General features: G+C 48.4%; 1 protein-coding gene across 2 annotated transcripts in view; it reads left to right on the top strand.

The window, feature by feature from the left end:
* Positions 1-1,597: 1,597 nt before the first annotated feature.
* The window catches only part of LOC123761593 (uncharacterized), a 140,533-nt gene continuing 116,189 nt past the window's right edge, over positions 1,598-25,941 (top strand). For both annotated transcript variants that reach the window (XM_045747614.2, XM_045747612.2), the window contains exon 1: positions 1,598-2,096. Coding sequence is in view for 1 of the 2 variants with exons in the window: in XM_045747612.2 (XP_045603568.2) it covers positions 2,068-2,096 (29 nt within the window). In the remaining variant the exon portion in view is untranslated. The remainder of the gene's footprint in view (positions 2,097-25,941) is intronic.

The raw sequence follows: 25,941 nt of genomic DNA, 5'->3' as shown, positions 1-25,941 counted from the left end.
TCTGCCAGCCGTCACGGGGTAGGTATGGGTACATGCAGTCATTATATGTTACTCTGCCAGCCGTCACGGGGTAGGTATGGGTACCTGCAGTCATTATATGTTACTCTGCCAGCCGTCACGGTGTAGGTATGGGTACCTGCAGTCATTATATGTTACTCTGCCAGCCGTCACGGGGTAGGTATGGGTACCTGCAGTCATTATATGTTACTGTACCAGCCGTCACGGGGTAGGTATGGGTACCTGCAGTCATTATATGTTACTGTACCAGCCGTCACGGGGTAGGTATGGGTACCTGCAGTCATTATATGTTACTGTACCAGCCGTCACGGGGTAGGTATGGGTACCTGCAGTCATTATATGTTACTGTACCAGCCGTCACGGGGTAGGTATGGGTACCTGCAGTCATTATATGTTACTGTACCAGCCGTCACGGTGTAGGTATGGGTACCTGCAGTCATTATATGTTACTGTACCAGCCGTCACGGGGTAGGTATGGGTACCTGCAGTCATTATATGTTACTGTACCAGCCGTCACGGGGTAGGTATGGGTACCTGCAGTCATTATATGTTACTGTACCAGCCGTCACGGGGTAGGTATGGGTACCTGCAGTCATTATATGTTACTGTACCAGCCGTCACGGGGTAGGTATGGGTACCTGCAGTCATTATATGTTACTGTACCAGCCGTCACGGGGTAGGTATGGGTACCTGCAGTCATTATATGTTACTGTACCAGCCGTCACGGTGTAGGTATGGGTACCTGCAGTCATTATATGTTACTGTACCAGCCGTCACGGTGTAGGTATGGGTACCTGCAGTCATTATATGTTACTGTACCAGCCGTCACGGTGTAGGTATGGGTACCTGCAGTCATTATATGTTACTGTACCAGCCGTCACGGGGTAGGTATGGGTACCTGCAGTCATTATATGTTACTGTACCAGCCGTCACGGGGTAGGTATGGGTACCTGCAGTCATTATATGTTACTGTACCAGCCGTCACGGGGTAGGTATGGGTACCTGCAGTCATTATATGTTACTGTACCAGCCGTCACGGTGTAGGTATGGGTACCTGCAGTCATTATATGTTACTGTACCAGCCGTCACGGTGTAGGTATGGGTACCTGCAGTCATTATATGTTACTGTACCAGCCGTCACGGGGTAGGTATGGGTACCTGCAGTCATTATATGTTACTGTACCAGCCGTCACGGGGTAGGTATGGGTACCTGCAGTCATTATATGTTACTGTACCAGCCGTCACGGGGTAGGTATGGGTACCTGCAGTCATTATGTTACTGTACCAGCCGTCACGGTGTAGGTATGGGTACCTGCAGTCATTATATGTTACTGTACCAGCCGTCACGGGGTAGGTATGGGTACCTGCAGTCATTATATGTTCCTCTACCAGCCGTCACAGTGTAGGTATGGGTTGCACAATAAATTTGTTGAACTAATATTTAACTATATATAAATATATATACCTCCATTGCTGTCATAAATAAATTGATCTTTAGTTGGGCACAAGAGAGGAAAATTAAGCTGACGGCAACTGTGTTGAGAGAGGTACTGAGGCTGGCGGCGGCCACTGCGCCAGGCCAGTCTCTCAGAGCTGTTGTGACGGGGAAGGTTACCTCCACAGCTGAACCACACCGTCCCCACACTCTGTGACGGGGAAGGTTACCTCCACAGCTGAACCACACCGTCCCCACACTCTGTGACGGGGAAGGTTACCTCCACAGCTGAACCACACCGTCCCCACACACTGTGACGGGGAAGGTTACCTCCACAGCTGAACCACACCGTCCCCACACACTGTGACGGGGAAGGTTACCTCCACAGCTGAACCACACCGTCCCCACACACTGTGACGGGGAAGGTTACCTCCACAGCTGAACCACACCGTCCCCACACACTGTGACGGGGAAGGTTACCTCCACAGCTGAACCACACCGTCCCCACACACTGTGACGGGGAAGGTTACCTCCACAGCTGAACCACACCGTCCCCACACACTGTGACGGGGAAGGTTACCTCCACAGCTGAACCACACCGTCCCCACAAGTTCATGGTTAAACAAAACAACATCAAGATGGGGTAAGTGAACACGTTTTATTATTTGATGCCCGAAACGCTTTGCGTAATAGTGTCTTTAGGCATTGTATGTACTAGCTCTATCAAATCCATCACTCTTTGTAAAATCTCTTGTATGTATGTACCTTACCTAAATAAACATTTGATTTGATTTGATTGTTTGATTAGTGGAAGTATTTGCTTGTGACTGCTGACTTTATTGATATAATTTCGAAGGCATATTTCTTGTTGTGTGTGGATGGCCGGGGTTGGGTCTCTGAGGGTGCAAGCAGCTGAGAACCGCTCCTCCACTCCCTCCACATACACCCTCGTGCTTCAGGTGCTGTATGTCCCCGCGGGTCAGCGGTGCCTCGTGCACCTCCCTTCCTTACCCAGGGTGATGACCAGGGGCCGGATTCAGGAAGGTACTTACGAAGGTATTTTTTCTTAGCTACGAATGTTTTCCTTCTTAGCGCCTTCGTGGCGGCTACGTCGGTATTCAAGTAGCTACATTAAGTGGAAAAACCTTCGTAAGTTCATTCCGGGATCTAAGCAGTGGTTTCGACCACTCGTAGCTTTACGTAAACTGGATATAACTCAATTTTTCTCTACTACATAACACTGGGATCGATTTTAAGATTTTGGAATATAAACAAAAGATTATAAAAATTGAATCTAGTGAAGAGGAGTCCTTTGTGTTAGTTATATATGCATTCTCTGCTTGAAACTTAAAGTGAAATATGTCTTTTATGATAGTAGAATTAGTTTTATAATAGCAAGATATTATACCCGTAGTTATTAAGTAAATAAACACTGGTGAACATGAAATATGAGAGAAGGTGATGAGCCCTGCCTGATGGGATCATTTACTATCACCAAATGCCCCTGTTCACCTAGTAGTAAGGGTGTACCTTAGCTATACATACCCATTTCTAATTTATTTAGTTTGGTTTTATTTTGAAATTAAATCTGGGTGAGACATAAAATAAAAATATGCTGCACAAATGATGTTAGGTAAGGAGAAGGGTAAAAATGTCAAAAACTTTATTCATTGAATACTTAAAGCTATAATTATGACTATATAGACTATTAAAAAAGAGAGAGGGAAGTAGGGGTCCAAGACCTCTTCCTGTTATACAATTTGGGTGTGGAACAAGTAATTATCAAACGAAGGCACCATGCCGGGAAGGCTATGTAGCAGTAAGGCAGTGAGGTGAAGCAGCTTCTAATTTGAGAAATGCTTATTTTATTTACCTTATAAGCTGAGGCCACTTATTTTATTTGAGGAATACTCAGCTGATTCCTCTACATTTGGCATGGAACAAATTTGTGTCCAAGACCTCTTCCTGTTACACAATTTGGCTGTGTAACCAAACTAGAAGTGCTCTACAAATCAAGGGACCCAGAATGTGGAATGACCTCCCGAATCATGTCAAAGGCTGTACCTCTCTCAACCAGTTTAAGAGTTAAACCAAGTACTGCCTAATTAACTCCATGTAACCTAACTTACCTCCTAAATGTCAACCCATGTCTTGCTATTTTTTAAACAACGCTGTTCACCAACATGTGCAATTGCTGATTTATGCTATGTTAACCCCCCTTTTTGTATTTTTTATTCCTTCTTTCAACACAATTTATACCTAATCCCAATTACTATTAAGTTTTAGTCTGTGTTTTTCCCCCCACACCTTGCCCGAAATGCTATGAGTATTAGTGGCTTTAGGTATTGTATGTACTAGCTCTGTCTATAAATCCAAGCATTATGTTTGTAAATCAACTGTATGTACTTTTCCTGAATAAAATGTATTTATTATTTATTTTTTAATCAGTAAGTATTAAAAGAAGGCACCAAGCTGGGAAGGCTATGTAGCACCATTGTGTGTAACAATAAACCAATTTTTTTTTTAACAAATAATGCACCTGTATGGTAAAACAAATCCTGTCAGCTGTAAAAATATTGATGCAGTTATTTAAATGAAAAATATAATGAAAGAAATATTACTGGTTTATTTATCCTATCTTTTTGTACTGTAAAATATATCCAAGGAAGTGAAAAATTGAGACTTAATGCACAATTTAATGAATGATTAGCATGGATTAGCAGTTCAAAAGAAATATGACTATTACATATCAACATGAGATCTTAATGATCCATGGTCAACATGATTTAATAAGGATAATACAGTACTGTATTTGTAATAATACAAACTATAATTTAAAATCTTTATTACTGATTTTTTTATTAAGAAGATTAGGTATACACAGCAATGTGCTGTTACCCTATTCTATATGGAATATTACACAGTGTAGATAAAAAACTAGCTATAAGTTTATCTAATACTCCCATCTCACAGGATGGTTAGACATACTGTACATGGAATCAATTTAGAAAATACCAGCCTCAATACAAAAAACAAATCAACTCCTGACTAAACAACTCTAAGCAATTTTCACAAGAGGTAAGCACTGAATCATGGAAACATTATATTATAATTACTCTCACCAGTTTCTACAAGACTCCTCTCAAACAATGTATTTTTAAACATGTTTAGGTATACACAGCAATGTGCTGCTTCCCTATTCTGTATGAAGGACCACACAGTGTAGATCAAAAACCAGCTACAAGCTCATCCCAACATCCTCATCCTCACAGGATGGCCAGTCATACATGGAATTAGGAGAGAACAAAATACTTAATTCTGATCTATTAGCCTCCACTGGCAAAATCTGGGTGCAGCACAAGAATATCTTCCAATATTCCTGAGTGTATGAAGTAATTACAGAGCTCAAAGTACCTCATACCATTTGGTATGAAGTCACTGATAACAGGACAATCACAGATATAGTGTTGGAGAGTATGTTCTCTCAAGTAGGACTGAAAACAGATGTTTTTTTTTCCACCAAGAGGGCTATAAACCCATGGAACCGCCTACCCGCTGAAGCCGTAAATGCCAAATTCCAGCTAAAAAATATAATCAAGACAATTGGCGGGCCCTTTAACAAGCCGCCGGCTTTCTGTCCTCTTCGAGGCCACTAGATAGTTAGTGGCCCTTGGGTAAATTCAGTATTACTGAATTTATACAATAATTGTCAGCGCATCTTCCGAGCAACAGGGACAGCTACACAGTATCTCTTAGAATTACGTAGGTAAACAACAAATGTAACATATTTGTTTACTACAATGTCGGTGCTGGCTGTGGAAGTTGAAAAAACATTGTTTTACTTCGAAATATACTAATTTTATAAGAAAATTCGACGTAAATAGGAAGGCAGTAGAGCTCCGATAAGCCAGCGCTAAATCTTCAATATGAAGAATGTTGCTGCTCTCTGATTGGCCAAAGGAAACACAGAAGTGACCTCTATCGGCACGCAGGTGAACCAACAATTTTCTTCCTAAGTATACCTTATTGAATCGCACCTAAGCATCTTCTTAGGGCGCACTTAGGAACCTTCGTAGCAAACCCACTTACGAAGAAATACACAGAGCTTCCATGAATCTAGGTCCAGGAGGTAACCACAGGTCATTCACATACACCAGAAATTCTTGGACAAAATATTGAGGTGAAGAGCGAAGAATATGTGTGGAGCAGCTGGTGTCCCACACCTGGTAGTGGCCAGCAGCTGGTGTCCCACACCTGGTAGTGGCCAGCAGCTGGTGTCCCACACCTGGTAGTGGCCAGCAGCTGGTGTCCCACACCTGGTAGTGGCCAGCAGCTGGTGTCCCACACCTGGTAGTGGCCAGCAGCTGGTGTCCCACACCAGGTAGTGGCCAGCAGCTGGTGTCCCACACCTGGTAGTGGCCAGCAGCGAGTGTCCCACACCTGGTAGTGGCCAGCAGCTGGTGTCCCACACCTGGTAGTGGCCAGCAGCTGGTGTCCCACACCTGGTAGTGGCCAGCAGCAGGTGTCCCACACCTGGTAGTGGCCAGCAGCTGGTGTCCCACACCTGGTAGTGGCCAGCAGCTGGTGTCCCACACCTGGTAGTGGCCAGAAGCTTGTGTCCCACACCTGGTAGTGGCCAGCAGCTGGTGTCCCACACCTGGTAGTGGCCAGCAGCTGGTGTCCCACACCTGGTAGTGGCCAGCAGCTGGTGTCCCACACCTGGTAGTGGCCAGCAGCAGGTGTCCCACACCTGGTAGTGGCCAGCAGCTGGAGTCCCACACCTGGTAGTGGCCAGCAGCTGGTGTCCCACACCTGGTAGTGGCCAGCAGCTGGTGTCCCACACCTGGTAGTGGCCAGCAGCTGGTGTCCCACACCTGGTAGTGGCCAGCAGCTGGTGTCCCACACCTGGTAGTGGCCAGCAGCTGGTGTCCCACACCTGGTAGTGGCCAGCAGCTGGTGTCCCACACCTGGTAGTGGCCAGCAGCTGGTGTCCCACACCTGGTAGAGGCCAGCAGCGGGTGTCCCACACCTGGTAGTGGCCAGCAGCTGGTGTCCCACACCTGGTAGTGACCAGCAGCAGGTGTCTCACACCTGGTAGTGGCCAGCAGCTGGTGTCCCACACCTGGTAGTGGCCAGCAGCTGGTGTCCCACACCTGGTAGTGGCCAGCAGCTGGTGTCCCACACCTGGTAGTGGCCAGCAGCTGGTGTCCCACACCTGGTAGTGGCCAGCAGCTGGTGTCCCACACCTGGTAGTGGCCAGCAGCTGGTGTCCCACACCTGGTAGTGGCCAGCAGCATGGTGTCCCACACCTGGTAGTGGCCAGCAGCTGGTGTCCCACACCTGGTAGTGGCCAGCAGCTGGTGTCCCACACCTGGTAGTGGCCAGCAGCTGGTGTCCCACACCTGGTAGTGGCCAGCAGCTGGTGTCCCACACCTGGTAGTGGCCAGCAGCTGGTGTCCCACACCTGGTAGTGGCCAGCAGCTGGTGTCCCACACCTGGTAGTGGCCAGCAGCAGGTGTCCCACACCTGGTAGTGGCCAGCAGCTGGTGTCCCACACCTGGTAGTGGCCAGCAGCGTGTGTCCCACACCTGGTAGTGGCCAGCAGCTGGTGTCCCACACCTGGTAGTGGCCAGCAGCTGGTGTCCCACACCTGGTAGTGGCCAGCAGCTGGTGTCCCACACCTGGTAGTGGCCAGCAGCTGGTGTCCCACACCTGGTAGTGGCCAGCAGCTGGTGTCCCACACCTGGTAGTGGCCAGCAGCATGGTGTCCCACACCTGGTAGTGGCCAGCAGCTGGAGTCCCACACCTGGTAGTGGCCAGCAGCTGGTGTCCCACACCTGGTAGTGGCCAGCAGCGGGTGTCCCACACCTGGTAGTGGCCAGCAGCTGGTGTCCCACACCTGGTAGTGGCCAGCAGCTGGTGTCCCACACCTGGTAGTGGCCAGCAGCTGGTGTCCCACACCTGGTAGTGGCCAGCAGCTGGTGTCCCACACCTGGTAGTGGCCAGCAGCTGGTGTCCCACACCTGGTAGTGGCCAGCAGCAGGTGTCCCACACCTGGTAGTGGCCAGCAGCTGGTGTCCCACACCTGGTAGTGGCCAGCAGCTGGTGTCCCACACCTGGTAGTGGCCAGAAGCTGGTGTCCCACACCTGGTAGTGGCCAGCAGCTGGTGTCCCACACCTGGTAGTGGCCAGCAGCTGGTGTCCCACACCTGGTAGTGGCCAGCAGCTGGTGTCCCACACCTGGTAGTGGCCAGCAGCAGGTGTCCCACACCTGGTAGTGGCCAGCAGCTGGTGTCCCACACCTGGTAGTGGCCAGCAGCTGGTGTCCCACACCTGGTAGTGGCCAGCAGCTGGTGTCCCACACCTGGTAGTGGCCAGCAGCTGGTGTCCCACACCTGGTAGTGGCCAGCAGCTGGTGTCCCACACCTGGTAGTGGCCAGCAGCTGGTGTCCCACACCTGGTAGTGGCCAGCAGCTGGTGTCCCACACCTGGTAGTGGCCAGCAGCTGGTGTCCCACACCTGGTAGATGGCCAGCAGCGGGTGTCCCACACCTGGTAGTGGCCAGCAGCTGGTGTCCCACACCTGGTAGTGACCAGCAGCAGGTGTCTCACACCTGGTAGTGGCCAGCAGCTGGTGTCCCACACCTGGTAGTGGCCAGCAGCTGGTGTCCCACACCAGGTAGTGGCCAGCAGCTGGTGTCCCACACCTGGTAGTGGCCAGCAGCGAGTATCCCACACCTGGTAGTGGCCAGCAGCTGGTGTCCCACACCTGGTAGTGGCCAGCAGCTGGTGTCCCACACCTGGTAGTGGCCAGCAGCAGGTGTCCCACACCTGGTAGTGGCCAGCAGCTGGTGTCCCACACCTGGTAGTGGCCAGCAGCTGGTGTCCCACACCTGGTAGTGGCCAGAAGCTTGTGTCCCACATCTGGTAGTGGCCAGCAGCTGGTGTCCCACACCTGGTAGTGGCCAGCAGCTGGTGTCCCACACCTGGTAGTGGCCAGCAGCTGGTGTCCCACACCTGGTAGTGGCCAGCAGCTGGTGTCCCACACCTGGTAGTGGCCAGCAGCTGGTGTCCCACACCTAGGTAGTGGCCAGCAGCTGGTGTCCCACACCTGGTAAGTGGCCAGCAGCTGGTGTCCCACACCTGGTAGTGGCCAGCAGCTGGTGTCCCACACCTGGTAGTGGCCAGCAGCAGGTGTTCCACACCTGGTAGTGGCCAGCAGCTGGTGTCCCACACCTGGTAGTGGACAGCAGCAGGTGTCCCACACCTGGTAGTGGCCAGCAGCTGGTGTCCCACACCTGGTAGTGGCCAGCAGCTGGTGTCCCACACCAGGTAGTGGCCAGCAGCTGGTGTCCCACACCTGGTAGTGGCCAGCAGCGGGTGTCCCACACCTGGTAGTGGCCAGCAGCTGGTGTCCCACACCGGGTAGTGGCCAGCAGCTGGTGTCCCACACCGGGTAGTGGCCAGCAGCTGGTGTCCCACACCCGGTAGTGGCCAGCAGCTGGTGTCCCACACCTGGTAGTGGCCAGCAGCGAGTGTCCCACACCTGGTAGTGGCCAGCAGCTGGTGTCCCACACCTGGTAGTGGCCAGCAGCTGGTGTCCCACACCTGGTAGTGGCCAGCAGTAGGTGTCCCACACCTGGTAGTGGCCAGCAGCTGGTGTCCCACACCTGGTAGTTGCCAGCAACAGGTGTCCCACACCTGGTAGTGGCCAGCAGCTGGTGTCCCACACCTGGTAGTGGCCAGCAGCGGGTGTCCCACACCTGGTAGTGGCCAGCAGCGGGTGTCCCACACCTGGTAGTGGCCAGCAGCTGGTGTCCCACACCTGGTAGTGGCCAGCAGCTGGTGTCCCACACCTGGTAGTGGCCAGCAGCTGGTGTCCCACACCTGGTAGTGGCCAGCAGCAGGTGTCCCACACCTGGTAGTGGCCAGCAGCTGGTGTCCCACACCTGGTAGTGGCCAGCAGCTGGTGTCCCACACCTGGTAGTGGCCAGCAGCAGGTGTCCCACACCTGGTAGTGGCCAGCAGCACGTGTCCCACACCTGGTAGTGGCCAGCAGCTGGTGTCCCACACCTGGTAGTGGCCAGCAGCTGGTGTCCCACACCTGGTAGTGGCCAGCAGTCATGTCCCACACCTGGTAGTGGCCAGCAGCTGGTGTCCCACACCTAGTAGTGGCCAGCAGCTGGTGTCCCACACCTGGTAGTGGCCAGCAGCTGGTGTCCCACACCTGGTAGTGGCCAGCTGCAGGTGTCCCACACCTGGTAGTGGCCAGCAGCTGGTGTCCCACACCTGGTAGTGGCCAGCAGCAGGTGTCCCACACCTGGTAGTGGCCAGCAGCTGGTGTCCAACACCTGGTAGTGGCCAGCAGCTGGTGTCCCACACCTGGTAGTGGCCAGCAGCGGGTGTCCCACACCTGGTAGTGGCCAGCAGCTGGTGTCCCCACACCTGGTAGTGGCCAGCAGCTGGTGTCCCACACCTGGTAGTGGCCAGCAGCAGGTGTCCCACACCTGGTAGTGGCCAGCAGCTGGTGTCCCACACCTGGTAGTGGCCAGCAGCTGGTGTCCCACACCTGGTACTGGCCAGCAGCTGGTGTCCCACACCTGGTAGTGGCCAGCAGCAGGTGTCCCACACCTGGTAGTGGCCAGCAGCTGGTGTCCCACACCTGGTAGTGGCCAGCAGCTGGTGTCCCACACCTGGTAGTGGCCAGCAGCTGGTGTCCCACACCTGGTAGTGGCCAGCAGCTGGTGTCCCACACCTGGTAGTGGCCAGCTGCAGGTGTCCCACACCTGGTAGTGGCCAGCAGCAGGTGTCCCACACCTGGTAGTGGCCAGCAGCTGGTGTCCAACACCTGGTAGTGGCCAGCAGCTGGTGTCCCACACCTGGTAGTGGCCAGCAGCGGGTGTCCCACACCTGGTAGTGGCCAGCAGCTGGTGTCCCACACCTGGTAGTGGCCAGCAGCAGGTGTCCCACACCTGGTAGTGGCCAGCAGCTGGTGTCCAACACCTGGTAGTGGCCAGCAGCTGGTGTCCCACACCTGGTAGTGGCCAGCAGCGGGTGTCCCACACCTGGTAGTGGCCAGCAGCTGGTGTCCCACACCTGGTAGTGGCCAGCAGCTGGTGTCCCACACCTGGTAGTGGCCAGCAGCTGGTGTCCCACACCTGGTAGTGGCCAGCAGCAGGTGTCCCACACCTGGTAGTGGCCAGCAGCTGGTGTCCCACACCTGGTAGTGGCCAGCAGCTGGTGTCCCACACCTGGTACTGGCCAGCAGCTGGTGTCCCACACCTGGTAGTGGCCAGCAGCAGGTGTCCCACACCTGGTAGTGGCCAGCAGCTGGTGTCCCACACCTGGTAGTGGCCAGCAGCTGGTGTCCCACACCTGGTAGTGGCCAGCAGCTGGTGTCCCACACCTGGTAGTGGCCAGCAGCAGGTGTCCCACACCTGGTAGTGGCCAGCAGCTGGTGTCCCACACCTAGTAGTGGCCAGGAGCTGGTGTCCCACACCTGGTAGTGGCCAGCAGCTGGTGTCCCACACCTATTAGTGGCCAACAGCTGGTGTCCCACACCTGGCAGTGGCCAGGAGCTGGTGTCCCACACCTGGTAGTGGCCAGCAGCTGGTGTCGCACACCTGGCAGTGGCCAACAGCTAGTGTCCCACACCTTGTAGTGGCCAGCAGTGGGTGTCCCACACCTGGTAGGGGCCAGCAGCTGGTGTCCCACACCTGGTAGTGGCCAGCAGCTGGTGTCCCACACCTGGTAGTGGCCAGCAGCTGGTGTCCCACACCTGGCAGTGGCCAGCAGCTGGTGTCCCACACCTGGTAGAGGCCAGCAGCGGGTGTCCCACACCTGGTAGTGGCCAGCAGCTGGTGTCCCACACCTGGTAGTGACCAGCAGCAGGTGTCTCACACCTGGTAGTGGCCAGCAGCTGGTGTCCCACACCTGGTAGTGGCCAGCAGCTGGTGTCCCACACTTGGTAGTGACCAGCAGCAAGTGTCCCACACCTGGTAGTGGCCAGCAGCTGGTGTCCCACACCTGGTAGTGGCCAGCAGCTGGTGTCCCACACCTGGTAGTGGCCAGCAGCTGGTGTCCCACACCTGGTAGTGGCCAGCAGCTGGTGTCCCACACCTGGTAGTGGCCAGCAGCTGGTGTCCCACACCTAGTAGTGGCCAGCAGCTGGTGTCCCACACCTGGAAGTGGCCAGCAGCTGGTGTCCCACACCTGGTAGTGGCCAGCAGCTGGTGTCCCACACCTGGTAGTGGCCAGCAGCAGGTGTTCCACACCTGGTAGTGGCCAGCAGCTGGTGTCCCACACCTGGTAGTGGACAGCAGCAGGTGTCCCACACCTGGTAGTGGCCAGCAGCTGGTGTCCCACACCTGGTAGTGGCCAGCAGCTGGTGTCCCACACCAGGTAGTGGCCAGCAGCTGGTGTCCCACACCTGGTAGTGGCCAGCAGCGGGTGTCCCACACCTGGTAGTGGCCAGCAGCTGGTGTCCCACACCGGGTAGTGGCCAGCAGCTGGTGTCCCACACCGGGTAGTGGCCAGCAGCTGGTGTCCCACACCCGGTAGTGGCCAGCAGCTGGTGTCCCACACCTGGTAGTGGCCAGCAGCGAGTGTCCCACACCTGGTAGTGGCCAGCAGCTGGTGTCCCACACCTGGTAGTGGCCAGCAGCTGGTGTCCCACACCTGGTAGTGGCCAGCAGTAGGTGTCCCACACCTGGTAGTGGCCAGCAGCTGGTGTCCCACACCTGGTAGTTGCCAGCAACAGGTGTCCCACACCTGGTAGTGGCCAGCAGCTGGTGTCCCACACCTGGTAGTGGCCAGCAGCGGGTGTCCCACACCTGGTAGTGGCCAGCAGCGGGTGTCCCACACCTGGTAGTGGCCAGCAGCTGGTGTCCCACACCTGGTAGTGGCCAGCAGCTGGTGTCCCACACCTGGTAGTGGCCAGCAGCTGGTGTCCCACACCTGGTAGTGGCCAGCAGCAGGTGTCCCACACCTGGTAGTGGCCAGCAGCTGGTGTCCCACACCTGGTAGTGGCCAGCAGCTGGTGTCCCACACCTGGTAGTGGCCAGCAGCAGGTGTCCCACACCTGGTAGTGGCCAGCAGCACGTGTCCCACACCTGGTAGTGGCCAGCAGCTGGTGTCCCACACCTGGTAGTGGCCAGCAGCTGGTGTCCCACACCTGGTAGTGGCCAGCAGTTCATGTCCCACACCTGGTAGTGGCCAGCAGCTGGTGTCCCACACCTAGTAGTGGCCAGCAGCTGGTGTCCCACACCTGGTAGTGGCCAGCAGCTGGTGTCCCACACCTGGTAGTGGCCAGCTGCAGGTGTCCCACACCTGGTAGTGGCCAGCAGCTGGTGTCCCACACCTGGTAGTGGCCAGCAGCAGGTGTCCCACACCTGGTAGTGGCCAGCAGCTGGTGTCCAACACCTGGTAGTGGCCAGCAGCTGGTGTCCCACACCTGGTAGTGGCCAGCAGCGGGTGTCCCACACCTGGTAGTGGCCAGCAGCTGGTGTCCCACACCTGGTAGTGGCCAGCAGCTGGTGTCCCACACCTGGTAGTGGCCAGCAGCAGGTGTCCCACACCTGGTAGTGGCCAGCAGCTGGTGTCCCACACCTGGTAGTGGCCAGCAGCTGGTGTCCCACACCTGGTACTGGCCAGCAGCTGGTGTCCCACACCTGGTAGTGGCCAGCAGCAGGTGTCCCACACCTGGTAGTGGCCAGCAGCTGGTGTCCCACACCTGGTAGTGGCCAGCAGCTGGTGTCCCACACCTGGTAGTGGCCAGCAGCTGGTGTCCCACACCTGGTAGTGGCCAGCAGCTGGTGTCCCACACCTGGTAGTGGCCAGCTGCAGGTGTCCCACACCTGGTAGTGGCCAGCAGCTGGTGTCCCACACCTGGTAGTGGCCAGCAGCAGGTGTCCCACACCTGGTAGTGGCCAGCAGCTGGTGTCCAACACCTGGTAGTGGCCAGCAGCTGGTGTCCCACACCTGGTAGTGGCCAGCAGCGGGTGTCCCACACCTGGTAGTGGCCAGCAGCTGGTGTCCCACACCTGGTAGTGGCCAGCAGCTGGTGTCCCACACCTGGTAGTGGCCAGCAGCTGGTGTCCCACACCTGGTAGTGGCCAGCAGCAGGTGTCCCACACCTGGTAGTGGCCAGCAGCTGGTGTCCCACACCTGGTAGTGGCCAGCAGCTGGTGTCCCACACCTGGTACTGGCCAGCAGATGGTGTCCCACACCTGGTAGTGGCCAGCAGCAGGTGTCCCACACCTGGTAGTGGCCAGCAGCTGGTGTCCCACACCTGGTAGTGGCCAGCAGCTGGTGTCCCACACCTGGTAGTGGCCAGCAGCTGGTGTCCCACACCTGGTAGTGGCCAGCAGCAGGTGTCCCACACCTGGTAGTGGCCAGCAGTAGGTGTCCCACACCTAGTAGTGGCCAGGAGCTGGTGTCCCACACCTGGTAGTGGCCAGCAGCTGGTGTCCCACACCTGGTAGTGGCCAACAGCTGGTGTCCCACACCTGGCAGTGGCCAGGAGCTGGTGTCCCACACCTGGTAGTGGCCAGCAGCTGGTGTCGCCACACCTGGCAGTGGCCAACAGCTAGTGTCCCACACCTTGTAGTGGCCAGCAGTGGGTGTCCCACACCTGGTAGGGGCCAGCAGCTGGTGTCCCACACCTGGTAGTGGTAGAAGCTCGCAAACAGGACACCAAGGGGAGAACCCACCGGGACCCCATCTACTTGCTTATACATGTGCCCATCCGGGCTCAAGAAGGGTGCCTCTTTAATACAAGCTTGGAGTAGTTTCCTTAGAATGTTTTCTGGTATGTCAAGAGGAGTACAGGCCGGATCACGATACACTCTGTCCGCTATCATCCCGATTGTTTCATCCACAGGTACGTTGGTAAACAGTGATTCTACGTCCAACGAGGCTCTTATCCATGCGACCTGTGTTCCCCGCAGTAAGTCAACAAATTTCTTTGGAGACTTCAGGCTGAAGGCGCAAGGGACATAAGGGGTCAGCTAGCCTGTTGAGTCGCTTTGCCAGTCTGTACGTGGATGTGGGTATCTGGCTGATGATTGGCCAAAGTGGGTTTCCAGGCTTGTGTGTCTTGACATTTCCATACGCATACCCAGGTTTGTAATTCCCCAATAATCTTTGGCAGGTGGAGTTCGGATTTCTTGGCGTTCACCGTTTCGATCAATCTGTTAACCTTTGCTTTCAATTCGGCTGTAGTGTCCTTCGTTACCCTTTGGAATTTAGTTTGGTCAGAGAGAATGAGGTTCATTTTCGCCAGATATTCGTCTTTTTTAAGAATGATGTATATTGGCGACTTGTCACCTCTCCTGACGACTATCTCCTTGTTCTCACGAAGGCTCTTGGCTGCCCCTTTGAGCTCGGGGGAAAGTATGGTGCTTCTGTAGTTGCCTCGAATCTTTCCTCCTTCTGCAATAAGTTCTGTTTGTAAGGTGTCTTTGGTGGTGACCTTCTTTTGTGTCTCGAGGTCGAATATGTCGTCCAACAGGATCTCCAACTCCACTTTCCGGGCCATCTCACTTGGTCTGGACATAACGTGACAGTTTATGCCCAGATTTAGGAGAGTGACTTGATCCTCAGTGAGGTTGATTCCATGCAAGGTTCAGGAAGCCATCTCTTGGTCGTGGAATCGCCATAGGTCCTCCATAAAATGTTGTTAGTTTCTTGATTATCCTGGTTTCGGTGCTGAGGTGATGTCGATCTGTGAGGATGTCGAGGTGTTGCTCGATACGAGTACGGAGGTTTTCGTCGATGTTGTTGTTTCTCCATTGGTTTGTAGCATGAAGTACTTGCGTTTTGTTGTCTTTGATTTCATTTTCTGCCTTGTGTATCTGATTTCGAATCAGATCTTGGCGATATTTTATCGTGAAGGCTTGATTCCTTGCTGCTGGGTCGTGCGTTTTAATATTAGTATATTTTGGTAGCAGTCTTTCTTGTAAACATATATTATTAAATATGACCGAAAAAGTAAGATTAATGATTCTAACACGAATTTTCTCAATATTTCTTATGTTTCTTTTCACTGTCGATGGTAATTGAAAAATCAATTCTACAAAATTCATTTTTATTTCTAGTCTGACGCGACACTTGAACGCATTCCGTAATAACTTATTACATTTTCAAAGACTTTAGTTTACACACACACAACTATAACCTGTAAACACTAAACAGAGTTCTATGCTATCATTTAAACAGCTTTCATCTTATATACCCGCATTTGGGTGAGGTGATATGTTACAACAGTTTTGGATGAGGTGACCAAACTTTCAACATAAGATAGAACACGAAACAATGGGTATAAATTGGGTAAATTAAAGGTAAGGATGGAAGTAACTGCAAAGGGCCTATTGGCCCATATTTCTTGATGCTTCTATATTGGTGCGGAGTCTTGAAGTGGATAGAATATAGTTGTGCATTAATTGGCATGTTGATTGATGGTGTTGACTTCTTAATGTGTAGTGCCTCGCAGATATCAAGTCGCCTGCTATCGCTGTATCTATCGATGATTTCCGTGTTTTTTGTTAAGATTTCTCTGGTGATGGTCTGGTTGTGGGATGAGATTATATGTTCCTTAATGGAGCCCTGTTACTTATGCATCGTTAATCGCCTGGAAAGAGATGTTGTTGTCTTGCCTATATACTGAGTTATTTGAGGCTTACAGTCCCCAAGTGGGCATTTGAAGGCATAGACGACATTGGTCTCTTTCAAAGCGTTCTGCTTTGTGTCTGGAGAGTTTCTCATGAGTAGGTTGGCAGTTTTCTTGGTTTTATAGTAAATCGTCAATTGAATCTTCTGATTTTTGTCTATAGGGATAACGTTTCTATTAACAATATCTTTCAGGACCCTTTCCACCGTTTTATGAGCTGTGGAAAAGAAGTTCCTGTAAAATAGTCTAATAGGGGGTACAGGTGCTGTGTTAGCTGTCTCTTCAGAGATTGAATGGCGTTTCACCTTCCTTCTTATGATGTCTTCAACGAAACCATTGGAGAAGCCGTTGTTGACTAGAACCTGCCTTACCCTACAGAGGGTAAGCTCAGAATGGAAGCAAGTCGACGAAGAACTCTGTAGGGTAAGGCAGGTTCTAGTCAATAACGGCTTCTCCAATGGTTTCATCGAAGACATCATAAGAAGGAAAGTGAAAAGCCATGCAACCTCCGAAGAGACAACTAACACAACACCTATACCCCCTATTAGACTATTTTACAGGAACTTCTTTTCCACAGCTCATAAAACAGAGGAAAAGGTCCTGAAAGATATTGTTAATAGAAACGTTATCCCTACAGACAAAAATCAGAGGATACAACTGACGATTTACTATAAAACCAGAAAAACGGCCAGCCTACTCATGAGAAACTCTCCAGACACGAAACAGAACGCTTTAAAAGAGACTAACGTCGTCTATGCCTTCAAATGCCCACTTGGGGACTGTAAGCTCCAAAAAACCCAGTATATAGGCAAGACAACAACATCTCTTTCTAGGCGTTTAACGATGCATAAACAACAGGGCTCCATTAAGGAACATATAATCTCTTCCCATAACCAAACCATCGCCAGAGAAATCCTAGTAAACAACACAGAAATCATCGATAGATACAGCGATAGCAGGCGGCTTGACGTTTGCGAGGCACTACACATCAAGAAGTCAACACCAGCAATCAACAGCCAATTATTGCACAACTATATTCTACCCACCTCAAGACTCCGCTCCAATATAGAAGCATCAAGAAATATGGACCAATAGGCTTTCTACAAACACTTCTATTCAATATCCATTGTTTCGTGTTCTGTCTTGTGTTGATACTTTTAATACCCTATTAATATCCTCTAATGCCACATCATCCTTCCCACCTCACTCAAATGTAATGCCACATCACCCTTCCCACCTCACTCAAATGTAGATATAAAATCAGGGAAATGCAAGTTCTAATCAGTTGTGTATTTGTGAAGTCTTTGAAAATGTAATAAGTTTTACGAAACGCGCCCGTGTCGCGTCAGACTAGAAATAAAAATGAATTTTGGAGAAGTGATTTTTGATTTACCTCCAACAGTGAAGCATAATGTACGAAAGATTGAGAAAATTCGTGTTAGAATTATTAATCTTACTTTTTCGGTCATATTTAATAAAATATGTCTACAGGAAAGACTGCTACCAAAATATACTAATATATATATATATATATATATATATATATATATATATATATATATATATATATATATATATATATATATATATATATATATATGTGTATATATATATATATATATATATATATATATATATATATATATATATATATATATATATATATATATATATATTTATATATATATATATTTATATATATATATGTCGTACCTAGTAGCCAGAACGCACTTCTCAGCCTACTATGCAAGGCCCGATTTGCCTAATAAGCCAAGTTTTCATGAATTAATTGTTTTTCGACTACCTAACCTACCTAACCTAACCTAACCTAACTTTTTCGGCCACCTAACCTAACCTAACCTATTAAGATAGGTTAGGTTAGGTAGGGTTGGTCAGGTTCGGTCATATATCTACGTTAATTTTAACTCCAATAAGAAAAAATTGACCTCATACATAATGAAATGGGTAGCTTTATCATTTCATAAGAAAAAAATTAGAGAAAATATATTAATTCAGGAAAACTTGGCTTATTAGGCAAATCGGGCCTTGCATAGTAGACTGAGAAGTGCGTTCTGGCTACTAGGTACGACATATATATATATATATATATATATATATATATATATATATATATATATATATATATATATATATATATATATATATATATATATATATATATATATATATATATATATATATATATATATATAATTGCCTATCAAAGAAAGGAAAATGCTTAAGAAACAAAACACTTAAGCGCACTTAAAGTGATCAATACAAATAAAACTTATTAACTGTCACATATATTAAAGCTAATTTAAAAACCCATTAAACTACAAGATGAAATTTATAACTACTTAAACAAACCATTCTATTAAACTTACGTGAAGTGATCAAAAGTGAAACTTGATACCTAACACATAGATACTAAACACATTTTTCTTGTGAATTTTTTTTCAAATAATGGTTATCCTTTGCATATGGTTTATACCTTTATAAGGAATTTCTTAAATAAGAAGTTTCACCCATCGTGTAGGATTACTACAGTGGAAAGGGATCTTAAATATATTAAATTACCATTTTATGGCAGTATTAGCTTTTCTGTAAGGAGTCGTTTGAGGAGACTGTTGCAGCAGTGTTATCCTCAAGTAGACTTTAGATTTATTTTTGTCAACACAAATACCATAGGCTCTTATTTTAAATTTAAAGATAAAGTGCCTACCCCCCCCCCCCCCCCCCCTGTGCTCAAATGTCGTATATATGTATAATTGTTCCAGCTGTAATGCTGGATATATCGGGAGTTCCATTCGGAACTTTAAGATTAGGATACTTGAGCACCGGGGATTATCTTTTAGGACTGGATTACCATTGTCTAAACCAGCATTTTCGGAGATTAGAAACCATTGTTATGAGTTTGATCATTCTCTGCTGGAATCTGATTTTAAAATTCTGGACACTTGTATGAATGGCCAGTCAGATTTGAGAGTAATAGAATCCTTATATATAAAGGAGCTGCGGCCTCTGTTAAATAGCAACCTTTCAGCTGTTCAATTGTACACTGTATAGTGCACAGTAGGCCCTGTAATTTGGTTTATAGTTCATTTTTGGTAGTTTAATTTTATTATAATTTTGTTTAGTTTACCATGTCTTTGCCCTTTCTTACTGATTTCAAGTCTTGACATTGTACATTAATATAATCTTTTATTTAGGATATATAATACATTTTTTGGTATTTAATTTTATTTAATATTTGAGTTTTTTATAAGATTTTGGTTAATACTTTATAATTGTCGTTTGTTCTGTTTGTATTTTACATACATTTTTTGTAGATTTGTAGTCATTATATAAATATTTGTTATAGTATTTAGTATCTATGTGTTAAGTATTATGTTTCACTTTTGATCACTTCACGTAAGTTTAATAGAATGATTTGTTTAAGTAGTTATAAATTTCATCTTGTAGTTTAATGGATTTTTAAATTAGCTTTAATATATGTGACAGTTAATAAGTTTTATTTGTATTGATCACTTTAAGTGCGCTTAAGTGTTTTGTTTTTTAAGCATTTTCCTTTCTTTGATAGGCAATTATATTCAGTATGAGTTCTTTGTTTACCAGTTATTTGATTGTGATTTCTGTTTTTTCTTTTAGATCTGATGATGAATACGTGAAGTATTCGAAACGTTATGCATTTTAAAGTAAAGATTCTGAAACAAGATGTTCAGTATATCCCTGGTTTTCCTATTTATCTTAAAATTAAGATTCCCGAAGGGAACATCGATCATAAATATATATATATATATATATATATATATATATATATATATATATATATATATATATATATATATATATATATATATATATATATATATATATTTATTATAATATAATATTTAATAATTTATTAAGAATATATAATAAATATATATATATATATATATATATATATATATATGTCGTACCTAGTAGCCAGAACGCACTTCTCGGCCTACTATGCAAGGCCCGATTTGCCTAATAAGCCAAGTTTTCCTGAATTAGTATAATTTCTCTAATTTTTTTCTTATGAAATGATACAGCTACCCATTTCATTATGTATGAGGTCAATTTTTTTTATTGGGGTTAAAATTAACGTAGATATATGACCGAACCTAACCAACCCTACCTAACCTAACCTAACCTATCTTTATAGGTTACGTTAGGTTAGGTAGCTGAAAAAGTTAGGTTAGGTTAGGTTAGGTTGGTTAGGTAGTCGGAAAACAATTAATTCATGAAAACTTGGCTTATTAGGCAAATCGGGCCTTGCATAGTAGGCTGAGAAGTGCATTCTGGCTACTAGGTACGACATATATATATATATATATATATATATATATATATATATATATATATATATATATATATATATATATATATATATATATATATATTTATTATAATATAATATTTAATAATTTATTAAGAATATATAATAAATATATATATATATATATATATATATATATATATATATATATATATATATATATATATAACTGAAAACTCACACCCCAGAAGTGACTCGAACCCATACTCCCAGAAGCAACGCATCTGGTATGTACAAGACGCCTTAATCCACTTGACCATCACGACCGGACAAAATGAGGTGATAGCCGAGGCTATATGAACCACCCCACCGCCAGCACTCGGATAGTTATCTTGGGCATAGCATTTTACCAAATCACCTCATTCTTTGGGGCACACGTGAGGAACACAAATGCGAACAAGCCTGAATGGTCCCCAGGACATATGCAACTGAAAACTCACACCCCAGAAGTGACTCGAACCCATACTCCCAGAAGCAACGCATCTGGTATGTACAAGACGCCTTAATCCACTTGACCATCACGACCGGACAAAATGAGGTGATAGCCGAGGTTATATGAACCACCCCACCGCCGGCACTCGGATAGTTATCTTGGGCATAGCATTTTACCAAATCACCTCATTCTTTGGGGCACACGTGAGGAACACAAATGCGAACAAGCCTGAATGGTCCCCAGGACATATGCAACTGAAAACTCACACCCCAGAAGTGACTCGAACCCATACTCCCAGAAGCAACGCATCTGGTATGTACAAGACGCCTTAATCCGTGATGGTCAAGTGGATTAAGGCGTCTTGTACATACCAGATGCGTTGCTTCTGGGAGTATGGGTTCGAGTCACTTCTGGGGTGTGAGTTTTCAGTTGCATATGTCCTGGGGACCATTCAGGCTTGTTCGCATTTGTGTTCCTCACGTGTGCCCCAAAGAATGAGGTGATTTGGTAAAATGCTATGCCCAAGATAACTATCCGAGTGCCGGCGGTGGGGTGGTTCATATAGCCTCGGCTATCACCTCATTTTGTCCGGTCGTGATGGTCAAGTGGATTAAGGCGTCTTGTACATACCAGATGCGTTGCTTCTGGGAGTATGGGTTCGAGTCACTTCTGGGGTGTGAGTTTTCAGTTGCATATGTCCTGGGGACCATTCAGGCTTGTTCGCATTTGTGTTCCTCACGTGTGCCCCAAAGAATGAGGTGATTTGGTAAAATGCTATGCCCAAGATAACTATCCGAGTGCCGGCGGTGGGGTGGTTCATATAGCCTCGGCTATCACCTCATTTTGTCCGGTCGTGATGGTCAAGTGGATTAAGGCGTCTTGTACATACCAGATGCGTTGCTTCTGGGAGTATGGGTTCGAGTCACTTCTGGGGTGTGAGTTTTCAGTTGCATATGTCCTGGGGACCATTCAGGCTTGTTCGCATATATATATATATATATATATATTATATATATATATATATATATATATATATATATATAAAATATTTAATATTTAATATATTATTAAATACGACAGAAATAGTAAGATTAATCATTCTAACACGAATTTTCTCAATATTTCTTATGGTTCTTTTCACTGTTGATGGTAATTGAAAAATCAATTCTCCAAAATTAATTTTTATTTCTAGTCTGATACGACACTTGAACGCGTTTCGTAATAACTTATTACATTTTCAAAGACTTTAGTTTACACACACACAACTATATCCTGCAAACACTAAACAGAGTTTAAACAGCTTTGATTTTATACCTGCATTTGGGTGAGGTGATATGGTACAACAGTTTTGGATGAGGTGAAAACAAACTTTCAGCAGAAGACAGAACACGAAACAATGGGTATAATATTTTGTAAGTTAAAGAGAAGAATGGAAGTAACTGCAGAGGGCCTATTGGCCCATGTCATGTTCACAGAAAATGGTACCATCCGTTTTCTATGTGCGGCGGAGCAGACACCAGAGAAGGTAAACAAGAGCACACAGGAGCTACCAGTTTGGAAGCAGCTAGTCATGTAATTGTTTATATACGTATTAAAGTCAGTAACCAAGCAATGGCTTTACATCAACCCTGCAATCAAGACTTCCTCAGTAACACACAAACACCATATTGGCGACGAGGATGAACTGTGAACGCAGATATTTGTTCAGTTTCAAATGCCCGAACTTGCCCGAAACGCATTGCGTAATAGTGGCTTTAGGCTTTGTATGTACTAGCTCTATCTATATATCAATCCATTAATGTAACATCACTTGTATGTATGTATGTACCTTACCTGAATAAACATATTTATTTATTTATATTTATATTTCAAACACATGGGAGAAGCATGCTGCCTGGAGGAGGAAGAGAAGCTGTGAGCGCCATACCCGATGCTGTATGCTAACCGATGCTGTGTGCTAACCGATGCTGTGTGCTAACCGATGCTGTGTGCTAACCGATGCTGTGAGCTAACCGATGCTGTGTGCTAACCGATGCTGTGTGCTAATCGATGCTGTATGCTAACCGATGCTGTGTGCTAACCGATGCTGTGTGCTAACCGATGCTGTGTGCTAACCGATGCTGTGTGCTAACCGATGCTGTGTGCTAAACGATGCTATGTGCTAACCAATGCTATGTGCTAACCAATGCTATGTGCTAACCAATGATATGTGCTAACCAATGCTATGTGCTATCCCAAGCTATGTGCTGACTGAAGAAACTGTGTACTGAGGAATCTGCCGACGCGGTGTACGAAACGACGCTTTGATGCTGTATACAAAACCCGATGTTTTGTATACGAAACGCGCTCTGTGCTAAAATTCTTCACGCTGTGAACTGACTGCTGTGCCAACTGCTGCGCCAACTGCTGTACCAACTGCTGTTCCAACTGCTGCACCAACTGCTGCACCAACTGCTGCACCAACTGCTGTACCAATTGTTGTACCAACTGCTGTACCAACTGCTGTACCAACTGCTGCACCAACTGCTGTACCAACTGCTGTACCAACTGCTGCACCAACTGCTGCACCAACTGCTGCACCAACTGCTGTACCAACTGCTGTACCAACTGCTGCACCAACTGCTGCACCAACTGCTGTACCAACTGCTGTACCAACTGCTGCACCAACTGCTGTACCAACTGCTGCACCAACCGCTGTACCAATTGTTGTACCAACTGCTGTACCAACTGCTGCACCAACTGCTGCACCAACTGCTGCACCAACTGCTGTACCAACTGCTGTACCAACTGCTGTACCAACTGCTGTACCAACTGCTGCACCAACTGCTGTACCAACTGCTGCACCAACTGCTGCACCAACTGCTGTACCAACTGCTGTACCAACTGCTGTACCAACTGCTGCACCAACTGCTGTACCAACTGCTGCACCAACTGCTGTACCAACTGCTGCACCAACTGCTGTACCAACTGCTGTACCAACTGCTGCACCAACTGCTGTACCTACTGCTGCACCAACTGCTGTACCAACTGCTGCACCAACTGCTGTACCAACTGCTGTACCAACTGCTGCACCAACTGCTGTACCAACTGCTGCACCAACTGCTGTACCAACTGCTGCACCAACTGCTGCACCAACTGCTGTACCAACTGCTGCACCAACTGCTGTACCAACTGCTGTACCAACTGTTGTACCAACTGCTGTACCAACTGCTGCACCAATTGTTGTACCAACTGCTGTACCAACTGCTGCACCAACTGCTGTACCAACTGCTGTACCAACTGCTGTACCAACTGCTGCACCAACTGCTGCACCAACTGCTGCACCAACTGCTGCACCAACTGCTGTACCAACTGCTGTACCAACTGCTGTACCAATTGTTGTACCAACTGCTGTACCAATTGTTGTACCAACTGCTGTACCAACTGCTGCACCAACTGCTGCACCAACTGCTGTGCCAACTGCTGTACCAACTGCTGCACCAATTGTTGTACCAACTGCTGTACCAACTGCTGCACCAACTGCTGCACCAACTGCTGTACCAACTGCTGTACCAACTGCTGCACCAACTGCTGCACCAACTGCTGTACCAACTGCTGTACCAACTGCTGCACCAACTGCTGTACCAACTGCTGTACCAACTGCTGCACCAACTGCTGCACCAACTGCTGTACCAACTGCTGTACCAACTGCTGCACCAACTGCTGCACCAACTGCTGTACCAACTGCTGTACCAATTGTTGTACCAACTGCTGTACCAACTGCTGCACCAACTGCTGCACCAACTGCTGTACCAACTGCTGTACCAACTGCTGCACCAATTGTTGTACCGACTGCTGTACCAACTGCTGCACCAACTGCTGCACCAACTGCTGTACCAACTGCTGTACCAACTGCTGTACCAATTGTTGTACCAACTGCTGCACCAACTGCTGCACCAACTGCTGTACCAACTGCTGTACCAATTGTTGTACCAACTGCTGTACCAACTGCTGCACCAACTGCTGCACCAACTGCTGTACCAACTGCTGTACCAACTGCTGTACCAATTGTTGTACCAACTGCTGCACCAACTGCTGCACCAACTGCTGTACCAACTGCTGTACCAATTGTTGTACCAACTGCTGTACCAACTGCTGCACCAACTGCTGCACCAACTGCTGCACCAACTGCTGCACCAACTGCTGCACCAACTGCTGTACCAACTGCTGTACCAATTGTTGTACCAACTGCTGTACCAACTGCTGCACCAACTGCTGCACCAATTGTTGTACCAACTGCTGTACCAACTGCTGTACCAATTGTTGTACCAACTGCTGTACCAACTGCTGCACCAACTGCTGCACCAACTGCTGCACCAACTGCTGCACCAACTGCTGTACCAACTGCTGTACCAACTGCTGTACCAACTGCTGCACCAACTGCTGCACCAACTGCTGCACCAACTGCTGTACCAACTGCTGTACCAACTGCTGTACCAACTGCTGTACCAACTGCTGCACCAACTGCTGCATCAACTGCTGTACCGACTGCTGTACCAACTGCTGTACCAACTGCTGTACCAATTGGTGTACCAACTGCTGCACCAACTGTTGTACCAACTGCTGTACCAACTGCTGCACCAATTGTTGTACCAACTGCTGTACCAACTGCTGCACCAACTGCTGTACCAACTGCTGTACCAACTGCTGCACCAACTGTTATACCAACTGCTGTACCAACTGCTGCACCAATTGTTGTACCAACTGCTGTACCAACTGCTGCACCAACTGCTGCACCAACTGCTGCACCAACTGCTGTACCAACTGCTGCACCAACTGCTGCACCAATTGTTGTACCAACTGCTGCACCAACTGCTGCACCAACTGCTGTACCAACTGCTGCACCAACTGCTGTACCAACTGCTGTACCAACTGCTGTACCAACTGCTGTACCAACTGCTGTACCAATTGTTGTACCAACTGCTGTACCAACTGCTGCACCAACTGCTGCACCAACTGCTGTACCAACTGCTGTACCAACTG

This window comes from Procambarus clarkii, chromosome 24 (genome assembly GCF_040958095.1).
Source record: "Procambarus clarkii isolate CNS0578487 chromosome 24, FALCON_Pclarkii_2.0, whole genome shotgun sequence".
Taxonomy (NCBI): Eukaryota; Metazoa; Arthropoda; class Malacostraca; order Decapoda; family Cambaridae; genus Procambarus; species Procambarus clarkii.
This window is presented reverse-complemented; position numbering and strand designations above follow the sequence as displayed.